The sequence below is a fragment of the Jaculus jaculus genome, chromosome 5 (genome assembly GCF_020740685.1).
Source record: "Jaculus jaculus isolate mJacJac1 chromosome 5, mJacJac1.mat.Y.cur, whole genome shotgun sequence".
Taxonomy (NCBI): Eukaryota; Metazoa; Chordata; class Mammalia; order Rodentia; family Dipodidae; genus Jaculus; species Jaculus jaculus.
The window spans coordinates 138,133,957-138,146,530 of record NC_059106.1 but is presented as its reverse complement, the minus strand read 5'-3'; the positions used below and the strand labels follow the sequence as shown (position 1 = coordinate 138,146,530).

The window sequence follows — 12,574 nt, the reverse complement described above, 5'->3', positions numbered from 1 at the left end:
AAGGAAGCAAAAGTAGAGGAGGAGGTGACAGAAGGTCACCAAGAGGAAGACTTCCTATCTTTTTTAACTTTTACCAAATCTGAGGATAAACAGAAAGAAAAATATTTAGAGGAGATGCAACGTTTGCAAAGTATGGTTAAATCGCTGTCTTTACAAGTACAGCAACTTCAGGGAAAGCGTATTCCAGGAAATACAGTCACTCCCAATCCTTCTGCTGTAACAAAACCTCCCGACACTACCTCAAAAAAAATTTTTTTTAATTTAAATACAGTTTATCAGCTGGGTGTGGTGGATCATGCCTTTAAAGCCCAACACTCAGGAGGCTGAGGTAGGAGGGTCGCTGTGAGTTCAAGGCCAGCCTGTAATACAGTGTGAGTTCCAAAGCGAGATCCTCCCTGACCTCCCAAATATATGGTTTATCTACAAGAAATTTTTTAAAAATACTTTTATTTATTGGCAAGGGGAAGGAGGGCAGGGAAAATGGGCATACCAGGGCCTCTTGCTGCTGCAAACAAAATCCATCTGCACGTACCACTTTGTGCATCTGGCTTTACATGAGTGCTAGGTAACTGAACCCTGACTGTTAGCATTTTCAAGCAGGTACCTTAACCAATGGGCCATCTCTCCGACCCTGGGAAATATTTTTTACTTCAGTTGAGAGAAAAGAACCACCAGTTTTCATATGAAATGCCCACTCTACAATCTCTGTACTTGCCCCCCACCCAAGCATAGCACCCCCAAGCAAAGTCACAAACATGCCACAGTCGGAATTTACCATAAGTGTGCAAATATCATGTCACCAAAAGCTCTTTATTTATTTATTTTTGGGGTAGGGTCTCAGTGTAGCTCACAGTGACCTGAGCTCATGCTATAGTCCTAGGCTGACTTCAAACTCACAGCAATTCTACCTCTGCCTCCTGAGTGACAGCTCTTTTAAAATCCATGTGATGAGCCAGGCATGGTGGCGCATGCCTTTAATCCCAGCACTCGGGAGGCAGAGGTAGGAGGATTGCCATGAGTTCAAGGCCACCCTGAGATGACAGAGTTAATTCCAGGTCAGCTTGGACCAGAGTGAGACCCTACCTCGAAAAAAAAAAAAAATGAAAAAAGAAAAAAAAAAACAAAAAACCTAAAATCCATGTGATGGCTCTATCTAAAGCATGTATATTTTTAAAAATTCCCTGTGATTCTGATACAACTCTAATTCAATATGGTGAAATATGAGGAACAATGGACCTTAAACCATAGCAGGCTGGAAAGGGGCCCCAAAGCATTAACTTTTTAGTGCTGCCTGGTGATTCTGATGCGTGTGGCGAGGACAACAAGATTCCTGGAACACCAGCAAGTGCAACACCGCAAGACAGCGTGCATTAAAGGGTTCTAAAGAAGAATGCTGAATACATCAACTTCACGTCTATGGATGGAATGGTGCCATTAAATAGAATAGTTTCTAAATAATACAACTTCAAAAATGGTGATTAACTAGAATACAGAAATCAATGTTTAGTTTTACCTCCTTTCTGATGTCGCCTTCTTTTTGTGGTCTTATGCTGTCCAACCAGTCAGCTTTAAGACCATCAAAATAACTCTGGACCCTGGATTTCAGTGATTCATATTGCCAAATAGCAGCTGATCCAAAAGCACAGCCTGTAAACTATAAGAATAGTTTAAAAAATAAGTTTAATAGGGAAATAGATCTATATTATTTTTCAGAACATTATTTCACCTACCATAGCAAAATCTATCAGGTGACAATCTTATTGTGTTACATTTTATTAATGTCACAGTATATTAAGATGTTTCCCACACATATTTCCAAATAAAACTCAAATTACCAATACAAGACGGGCGTGGTGGCGCATACCTTTAATCCCAGCACTTGGGAGGCTGAGATAGTAGGATCACCATGAGTTCAAGGCCATCCTGAAACTACATAGTGAATTCCAGGTCAGCCTGGGCTATAGCGAGACCCTACCTCAAAATAAAAATAAAATACAACTTGAAATGCTATACCAAATAGGAAACTCATAAATTTCTTTTTCAAGTGATGAATAATTTGGTCCAGATTCTACAAGTAATTATTCAATTCATTCTTTGATTGGAATTCATGTATCTGGCTTCCCAAGTTCTGGTGATTCCTGCCACACACAGCTGCTCTCCTCTAAAGGAGCCTAACCAGGACAACAGTCCTTGAGCACTTTACTAGCAGCAAGCTGGGTAACTACCAGTGACGAGCGCCCTCACCCCGACAGTGAAGAAGAAGGGCTTCACGAGAGTCCTGACAGAGTAGGGAGAAGAGTAAAAGACTGTTTCTTCTATAGGCGGAATCAATGCACTTCTCTTGTATGCTTCACCGCTGGCATCTGGTCTTCGAGGCTCTACCTTCCTCGGTGCTTTTCTGAATCCGTATTTTTGCTGAATAAATAAGTTAAACCTGTAAGGGGGAGGGAGAGATACTAGATTAGAAATGGTGCATCTTACAAACAGCATCCTCTGAGCCTCCATTTGCCTGTGTCATCACTATCTCAGCTTACTCTGACTCCTAATCCCAGGTGGGATGCAAAGTCACATCACTTAACCCTTCCGGAACAGATGAAGTGCAGTAGCTCCACAGAGTACATAACTGGGCTATGGACCTATTATTTTGTATCAGTCAGAAAAAAAATTTATTCTCCACACACAGAGATTCTGTTGTCTCATAAAGAGCTACAGAAAATTTTTTCTTTTCTTTTCTTTTTTTTTTTTTAATTTATTGGTTTGAGAGAGACAGACACAGAGAGAAAGACAGATAGAGGGAGAGAGAGAGAATGGGCGCGCCAGGGCTTCCAGCCTCTGCTAACAAACTCCAGACGTGTGCGCCCCCTTGTGCATCTGGCTAACGTGGGACCTGGGGAACCGAGCCTCGAACCGGGGTCCTTAGGCTTCACAGGCAAGCACTTAACTGCTAAGCCATCTCTCCAGCCCAAAATTTTTTCTTTAAATTTATTTATTTGTTTGTTTGTTTTATTTAGGAGGATATGTTGGGGCTTCTTGCCTCTGCAAAGAACCAGAAGCTTGCACATTTTGCATCTGACTTATGTCATGGCTTGGGAATTGAACCCAGGCCAACAAGCTTTGCATTTGCAAACAAGCATTTTTAACCACTGGGCTACTTCCCAATCCCAGACTACAGAACTTTTAAATCTGTTAGCTTCTGAGCCAGGCGTGGTGGCACACCACTTTAATCCCAGCACTCGGGAGGCAGAGTTAGGAGGATCACTGTGAGTTCAAAGCCATCCTAAGAATACAGAGTGATTTCCAGATCAGCCTGGGCTAGAGTGAGACCCTACCTCAAAAAACAGAAACAAACCAAAACTGTTAGCTTCAATTAATTAGCATAGAATGATTTTATTTTGCTTGAAGTTTGGTCAATTTCCAGAATAAACATTTAAATGTCTTATACTTTTTTTTTTTTGTTTGTTTTTGTTTTTTGAGGTAGGGTCTCAGTCTGGTCCAGGTTGACCTGGAATTCACTATGTAGTCTCAGAGTGGCCCTGAACTCTTGGCAATCCTCCTACCTCTGCCTCCCAAGTACTGGGATTAAAGGCATGTGCCACCACGCTCAGCTTTTTAAATGCATTATTCTTTTTTTATTAACTTTTTAATTAGTTAGCTTTGTACTCAGTGAATACAGTCAAGTTGGTACCATTGTTAGGTTCATCCATGTCCTATCCCCTCCCCCTTAAATGTATTATTCTTAACCATAACTATTTCCATTAATTAAGTATTAATCATTGTTTAGAGACAGCAACCAAATATATTTGAAAGAGGGCTTATTGTATGAGTCCTTACAGTTTGGCCTTCTCAAAACATCTGACCTACTGATCATGCTGCCCAGTCCCAGCTTCAGAGAGATTGTGTGCTCTAGTTTTCAAATTCATCCTCTAACTCTCCTCATAGTTTCCCTATTCTTCTACACCTTAATGGTACATATGTTAAAGGCTACAATATATAGTGTCTTTAACTCTAAGAATACTCAATTCATACAAGGCAACTTTTTCTTTCATAAACCTGTAATCTCCCTAGGATAACAAAGCACACTCCTCACGCCCTGTCCTTTCCCTACCCCTAAACATGATACACTTTTACTAGATTCCTCCCTCAAAACAAACACTTGGTTAAATAAAAGAATACAAAAAAAAAAAAATACAGCCAGGCATTGTGGCACTCATCTTTAATCCCAAAACTCAAGAGACAGAGGAAGGAGGATCACTGTGAGTTTAAGGCCACACTGAGACCACACAGTGAATCTAGGTGAGCCTGAACTGTAGCGAGACTCTATCTCAAGAAAACAGCAACAACAACAGAGTTTGATGGGAGTACAGCTCAGTGGTCAAGACTGACTGCAAGAGTTAAATAGAAGTTGACAGTGCTGTCCTCAGAAGCCACAGATTGCTACAGAAAAATTTCAGTGCTAAGGGTAAAATACCTCCCAGATAGATGATCAGAGATGCCCCCTGGTGCCCCTATTAAAACAATACTTGGCTACTGCCAAGGCTCTTGGTTACCCAGCTACATGGCAACACCCTACTACTGAAGATACCACATGCTTGGGCTGCAAAGCACTGAGAACTCAAGCGGGAGTTGTGCTAGAACCCTGCTCCTTGTTGACTGCCATAGTGCTATGTAGCCAGCTGGGGGAGAAAAGTCATGAGCAGTAGATGAGCAGTGGCCCCTACAGCAATGGAGAGGCTGGCACCCAGGCCAAACACTCCAACTGGTGCAATGGTGACATGTCTGTTATGGTGGAAACCAACTGCTCTCTGATTGCAACTGAAACCTACTTGCTCAATGAGAGGGAATTCATGCGTGCTACCAAAAGCTTAGTCAAAATACTATGGCTGGGGAAGTCATTAGCCCTGTGAGGGAAGCCACTACTGTCGTTTAGCTAAATAGATTTATATGCCCTCTAAATAATTATCTTTACACCCATACACTAATGCTACTTTCACTTTTGGTTATAGAAGCTTCTTTTTTCAGATAGTACTGACTACTAGTGAGCCTCAAAACTCATCAAAGTACTGAGAAGATCAGACAGTGGAGTATTCCGCACTGAGAGTCATCTCCATCACACCCTCCAAGATGTAAGGATCATCATGGCAGAAAGAATGCAAAAAATAGGAAGGGGAGTTTTGGAATGCTGTCTTCCAGACATAAGGTGGCATGGCATTCAGGACCATAGAGTAACTGACACTAGCTACACAAGGCCTGCAGAATATGAGGGGAGGGAGAAAGGATGACATCAAAATAGAAGAGGAACTAGTTGGAAAGAAGAGATCCAGTGAAGGGGAGATAAGAGAGAGAAGCAAAGAAGGTAGGAAAGGATTGTGATCAAGGTGCATGTTGTATGTATGTATGGAGCTTGTGACGAAAAAGCTTTTTGTTTTTTTAAAAAGAACTACATTTCAGGCTGGAGAGATGGCTTAGCAGTTAAGGTATTTGCCTGTGAAGCCTAAGGACCCAGGCTTGATTCCCCAGAATCCACGTAAACCAGATCACATGGTGGTGCATGCATGTGGCATTTGTTTGTAGTGGCTAGAGGCCCTGGCGTGCCTGGTGTGGTCTTTCTCTCTCTATTAAAGAAATAAATAAAAATTTGAGGAAAAAACTTAAAAAAAAAAAAAGAACCATATCTGGACAAACAGAACTTGTTGGATAGAATTCCATACTAACTTGGTTCACTGAACTTAACTCTTAGGATACATTTCTATGATGTAGGAATTGGAAAGCCAAAAACTACTTCCAAGCCTCCTTGTAGTTCCAGACACGATCTGGGTGCTAATAAGACATACTGGCATGATAATTTAATTCAAAACTGAGTTTAATAAGATTTGAGGCATTAATTTTACTAACAAAAATAATGATGGGGCTGGAGAGATGGCTTAGCGGTTAAGCGCTTGCCTGTGAAGCCTAAGGACCCCGGTTAAAAGCTCGATTCCCTAGGACCCATGTTAGCCAGATGCACAAGGGTGCGCATGCATCTGGAGTTTTGCAGTGGCAGGAAGCCCTGGTGCGCTCATTCTCTCTCTCTATCTGCCTCTTTCTCTCTGTTGCTCTCAAATAAATAAAAAAATAAAATAATAATAATGTCGGATGGGCTGGAGAGATGGCTTAGTGGTTAAGGAACATGCCTGCAAAGCCTAAGTACCCAGGTTTGATTCTCCAGGTCCCACATAAGTCAGATGCACATGGTGGCACATGTGTCTGGAGTTCACTTGCAGTATGGCTACAGGCCCTGGCATGTCCATTCTCAATCTCTCTCTCCCTGTCTCTAATAAATAAATAAAAATAAATCTTTTTTTAAAATGATGGAGCTGAGTGTGGTGACACATGCCTTTAATCCCAGCAAATGAACACATGGGAGGCTGAGGTGGGAGGATGGTGATGAGTTCAAGGCCATCCTGAGACTACATAGTGAATTCTAGGTTAGACTGGGCAAGAGCAAGACCCTACCTCAAAAAAAAAAAAAAAAAAAGATGGAAGTCAGGTGTGGTAGTACACACTCAGGAGGCCTCAGAGGTAAGAGAATCACTGTGAGTTCAAGGCCAGCCTGAAATTACAAAGTGAGTTCCTAGACAGCGTGAGCTAGTGTGAGACCCTACCACAAAAAATAAGAAGAATAACAGGGCTGGAGAGATGGCTTAGCAATTAAGGCTCTTGCCTACAAAGCCAAAGGACCCAGATCCGACTCCCCAGGACCCACGTCAGCCAGATGCACAAGGTGGTGCACGTGTCAAGTGCACCTGCAGTGGCTGGAGGCCCTGCCGGCATGCCCACTGTCACCCTCTCCCTCTCAAATAAATATGTGAATTTTTAAAAATAGTAATAATGGTAGAAGCAAATCAGATCTTTAGGCCCTGATTTGGCAGCAGCTTTCCCAGTTGCCTCAGTTCTGCATAAGAAACCACTTTAGAATTCACTTATTTCTCATGATTCTGTGGGCCAGCTGTCCCCAGCTGAGCAGTTCTGCCGGTCTCCCCTGGGTTACTGATACAGCAAGCCACATGTCCTCACCCAAGAGCCTTAGTGCTGACTGCCCTCTTGCCAGCTCTCTCCACATGGACCCTCAGTATTCACAAGCCCAGCAAGGACACCGACCTTGGAAGTGGAAGCATTTTAAAAGAAGTTGCAGGTCTTCTTAAAACCCAGATTTTGGACCTCCCCAATATTATTTCTCCTACATGCAACTATTGAAATCAAGTCATTAGGTCAAGGGATTAAGAAAGCAGACTACAACTCGAGATGAAAACAGTTACAAAATACTGTGTTCACATTTTAAAATCTACATGCCAGCTGTGGCGGAGGCAGCTAAGACTCTGCAAGCTTAGTCCACAGCATTTCTCAATTCTGGCTAGACATCAGAGCTTCCTGGGATTACTTATGCACCGTCACACCTGGCTTTACATCCACTCCTGCACTGCAAAACTATTTATTTTGTTTTTCCAAGGTAGGGTCTCACGCTACCTCAGGCTGACCTGGAATTCACTATGTAGTCTTAGGGTGGCCTCGAACTCATGGTGATCCTCCTACCTCTACCTCCCAAGTGCTGGGATTAAGGGTGTGCACCACCATGCCTGGCCAAACATAATTTTTTTAAATATTTTGTTTCCTTATTTGTGAACAGTGAGTGTATGGTTGCACAAAGGCCTCTTGCCACTGCAAATAAACACATACCCAGATGCATACACCACTGTGCATCTGGCTTTACATGGGTATTAGAGAAACAAACATGGGCCAGAAAGTTTTCCAACAAAGTGCCTTTAACCACCTCCCCAGCCCCCAAAATTATTTTCTTGAAACTTATCTTGATTAACAGATCATAAATTACACAGTAAGAATATACCTGATTTACTAACTTGTCAAATAACTAAAAACTTTTAAAAATATTTACTTACTAAAGGGAGAATGTGCCACTGCAGATGAACTCCGAATGCATGCACCACTTTACATGGGTACTGGGGAATCAAACCCCACACCCAGGCTGACAGACCTTACAAGCAACTACGTTTAATTACTGAGCCATCTCCCAAGCCTAAGACATTTTTTTTTAAGACTGTAATCACAGCCAAAAATGTTTAACCTCTGTATAGGTGCTACAATTATTTCTCTGTTTTATTCAATGGGCAAATCATGCAGCTTTTTGCTTGCTTGCTTTTTCTTTTTTTTTTTTTTCCCCCGAGGTAGGGTCTCACTCTAGCCCAGGCTGACCTGGAATTCACTATAGAATCTCAGGATGGCCTCGAACTCAGGGCAATCCTCCTACCTCTGCCTCCTGAGTGCTGGGGTTAAAGGCATGCACCACCATGCCCGGCACAACACAAATTTTTAAGCATGTTCACATGTGCTCATGTATGAAGAAGTCACAGGAGAACTTTGGGTATCATAATTGGGAACGGCATCCAACTTTTTTTTTGTTTATTTTTATTTATTTATTTGAGAGCAACAAACAGCGAGAGAAAGAGGCAGAGAGAGAATTGGACACAGCAGGGCCTCCAGCCATTGAAAACCAACTTCAGGTGCATGTGCCACCTTGTGCATCTGGCTTACATGGATACTGGGGAGTTGAGCCTCGAATTGGGGTCCTTAGGCTTCACAAGCAAGTGCTTAACCGCTAAGACATCTCTCCAGCCCCACCATGCAATTTTTGAGACAAGGTCCAAAACCTGATTCTATCCCTAGTGCTGTTTTGTTCTTATGGGGGTTCCGGAGTGGAGTAGGCAGGTAGTTTCTGGTTAGGCAGGATGGCCCTTGGTGGAGGGGGGAGATGATCTAATACCACACCCTCACTACACCTACCTCAGCTCACCTGGCCTGCTTCAGTTGCAATAATTATTTGCCTGTCTCACCCAATCAGATCTCTCCTGAGCATGCACCCTGCCTAGGTATGGATGGATTTCTCCTCTAAGCCTAGGCCAATTGGCTGGGACACCTGGTGCAGGTGTGACCAGGTGTGCTGAGCTAACTCTGACCACGGAGAGAGTTGCTCTGTCCAGAACTGTTATAGCACCCTGGCAAAAGGGCCACTTTTTATTACTATCTCTATTCTTAATCTCTTTTGGAAGTGCACGCTTTGTTTTTTTTTTTTATTTTATTTTATTTATTTATTTTTTTTTACTTTTCTTTATTTGAGAGTGACAGACAGAGAGAGAAAGAGGCAGAGAGAGAGAGAGAATGGGCACGCCAGGGCCTTCAGCCACTGCAAACAAACTCCAGATGCGTGCGCCCCCTTGTGCATCTGGCTAATGTGGGTCCTGGGGAACTGAGCCTTGAACCAGGGTCCTTAGGCTTCACAGGCAAGTGCTTAACCGCCAAGCCATCTCCAGCCCAAACGCTTTGTTTTTTTTAATCCCTTTTTGTTTTGTTTTTTTCCCTAAGATCCCTGTTCATTTACATGGGCTCCTGAACTACATGGTTTACCTCCCTTCTCCCCACTTTACCTTCCCCACCTCCTTGTGATAGCTGAATAAAATACAGTGTTTAAAAAATCATTTTCTCAGCAGGTGTGGCCTTTAATCCCAGCACTCAGGAAGCAGAGGTAGGAGAATCGCTGAAGAGTTCAAGGCCACCCTGAGACTACATAGTGAATCTAAAGTAAACCTGGGCTAGAGACTCTACCTCGAAAAACCAAAATAATCACTTTCTCTAGTCTGGAATTCTTTGGTTAATTTGCAGATAAGAATTCAGGGCTTGGAGTTCTAGGAAGCACCCCAGAACTCTGTACTTATCCACTACATTTTGAGACAGGGTTTCCAGTAAGCAAGGCTGGCCTGATCTCTCTCTCTCTCTCCAACTCCTTAGCACTGGGAGTTCAGCACTATTAAAAGAGACACCATGCCCAGGTGGTTTGCTTTGTTCTGCTTATAGGGGGCTGCCCTCAGGACCTCCAGCCAGCTAGGCAGTGCTCTATCACTAGCCACTGCATTTGCCTCTTGTCCATCTGTTGTGCCAATCTTTACACCCAGTTTTCACTGGAGGCAGTTCACTCATCAAGTTAGGCCTCTCCTGCCCCACCTTCTGAGTGCTGAGGTTGCAAGCACATGCCATGAAGCTCAGCTGAGCTTTAAGACTGATGCCTGAACGTCCACGTTACGCTGAATCACGGAAGCTCCGTGAACAATGTTTGACACACCCTGTGTGCGGACCTAAAGTTGGATACAACTTTTTCACAACTACTCAATAAAATTCATGTGGAGAGTTTATAAGAATTACAGGTTTTTCCACTCTTCCCATCCCAGTGCAGGTACTGGAGGATCAGGGCGGGGTCTGGGAAATGACACATTCTGCAAACAGCTCAGGTGATTGGGAGAGGGAGCTGGGACACCTCTCACCCTGGCTGGTCTTGAACTCGCCATCCTCCTGCCGTCTGTGTGTGCCCACGTTCTTCACACAGCAGTGTAAGGGGAAGTTTGCTTTCCAAAGACAGACAGACAGACAGACAGACACACGCAGCGCGCCTTCCACTTCGTTCTCCTCCCCATCGCGTCCCTCCCAGCAGCGCGGAGCGAGGCGCGGACTGGCGGGGCGCGGGGTCACCAGCGGGCGCCGAGAGCAGCGACTGCACCGCGGCCACGGAAAGCGGGGACGGGGGGGGGAACGGGGGGGGGGATCGGCGGGAGGGAAGGCACGGGCGAGCAGGGCGCGGCGAGCCCCGAGGGCCCCCGCCTCCCGAGGATGCGCCGCGGCCGCCCCGGGGCCGGGAGCCGCGAGCGGCAGCCGTTCGTTACCTGCGTCCGAGCAGCCGCGGCGGGGCCAGGGCGGCGGGGAGCTCCTCGCAGCTCCGGACGCCCGCGGGCCGAGCCCACGCCCGGCCGCAGCCCCAGCCTCTGGGTGCCCAGCCTCGCCACGCCATCTTCCCGACCTCGTCCCCACCATGGCCCGGACCTTACCACCCCGGCGGCGGAAGCACTTCCGGGGCGAAGGAGGAGCCATAGAGCGCGGGGCGGCGGCCTAGAGCGCTGCCCCGCGGGCGGCCGAGCCCGAGCGGGCGCAGGTGCCCCGCGGCGGCGGGCGGCGGGCGAGAGCGGCCCGTGGGTTCCAGGCCCGCCTGGGACGGTGACGCCCAGCCTGGGAAGAAAAGGAGAGGTGGGGCGTGTTAATCCCAGCACTCGATGGGCCTAGGTGGGAGTCTCCGCAAAGTGAGTTCGAGGCCAGCCTGAGACACACGGTTGAGTTCCGGGTCAGCCTAGGCTAGAGGGATACCCTGCCTCGAAAAACAAAAACAAAACAAAAATTTAAAAGAAGAGGTAAGTGAACATTATTGAGTAGTGCGATGCACTCTAAAGAAACCACGTTTAATCACAACACACAAAATTCTCAGTGTCTCAGAGCTGGTAAGTTTGCCTGTTAATTACGCTGCTGATCCCTGGAGGAATCAACACTGCTAGATAAGTGTTCGTAAGTTACCAGTCATTTGGCCATGCATTTCGCCATTTTATGTTATCCTGTTGTGACATGTCTTAAAATCTTTTTTTTTTTTTTTAATTTTGCAAGCAGGGAGAGATAGAAGAGAGACAGAGAATGGGCACAAGGGCCTCCAAATGAAGTCCAGATGCATGTGCCCCTTTGTACATATGGCTGTACATGAGTACTGGCCAGTCAAACCCAGGTACTTACGCTTTTCAGGCAAGCACCTTAATCGCTGGGCCATCTCTTCAGCCCACCATGTCTTGTATCTTGAATCGGAAATTCAGCCAGGATAATAGTGGATCTTTGGTCCCAGCATTCGGGAGGCAGCGGTAGGAGGATGGCAGTGAGTGTGAGGCCAGCCTGAGACTACATAGTAAGTCCCAGGTCAGCCGGGGCTAGAGTGAAACCCTACCTCAAAAAACCAAAAAGGGCTGGAGAGATGGCTTAGTGGTTAAGGCACATGCTTGCAAAGCCCAAGTACCCAGGTTCAATTCTCCAGATCCCACATAAGCCAGCTGCACAAGGGGGCGCATGCATCTGGAGTTTGGTTGCAGCAGTAGCCCTGGCGTGCCCATTCTCTCTCTTTCCTTCCCTCTTTCTGTCTCTAATTAATAAGTAAATAAAAGTAAAATAAAGTAAAAAAAAGAAAATCCAGCTTGTTCTTCAGGTTTATTTCCTGCCATGCCATCCCTCTTCAACCTTAATTTACAGTTGCGGCCCTACCGACTGGGCAGTTTCTCAAAGGTCATGAGGAAGGATAGAAACAGAGGAAAAATTAAGGGGAAATCTCACAAGAAACCTCATTTATAGTGAAAGATATGTCTTAACCCTTGGTGCAACCCTCGTGATCCATAATTTTTAAAACTAAGAGATAGAAATTGGCTAGGCAGCCAGGCATGGTGGCACATACCTTTAATGCCAGCATGCTGAGGTAGGAGGATGGCAGTGAGTTCAAGGCCAGCCTGAGACTACATAATTAATTCCAGGTCAGCCTGGGCCAGAGTGAGACCCTACCTGGAAACAAACAAACAAACAAAAAAGAAAAGAAAGAAATTGGCTAGGCAGATTAGGGTAATAGGACTCCAAAGTGAATAGCTTTCTTGTGGCTAAAGGGAGAATTGTCCTTGAG

At 45.3% G+C, this 12,574-nt stretch overlaps 1 protein-coding gene across 2 annotated transcripts in view; it reads right to left on the bottom strand.

Moving 5' to 3' along the window:
* The window catches only part of Parl (presenilin associated rhomboid like), a 38,754-nt gene extending 27,858 nt beyond the window's left edge, over nucleotides 1–10,896 (bottom strand). For both annotated transcript variants that reach the window (XM_045151045.1, XM_045151046.1), the window contains exons 1-3: nucleotides 10,764–10,896; nucleotides 2,245–2,434; nucleotides 1,514–1,654 (exon numbers count right to left, since the gene is read on the bottom strand). In XM_045151045.1, coding sequence (XP_045006980.1) covers nucleotides 1,514–1,654; nucleotides 2,245–2,434; nucleotides 10,764–10,888 — 456 coding nt within the window. In that variant the 5' untranslated portion in view covers nucleotides 10,889–10,896. The remainder of the gene's footprint in view (nucleotides 1–1,513; nucleotides 1,655–2,244; nucleotides 2,435–10,763) is intronic.
* Nucleotides 10,897–12,574: the final 1,678 nt, after the last annotated feature.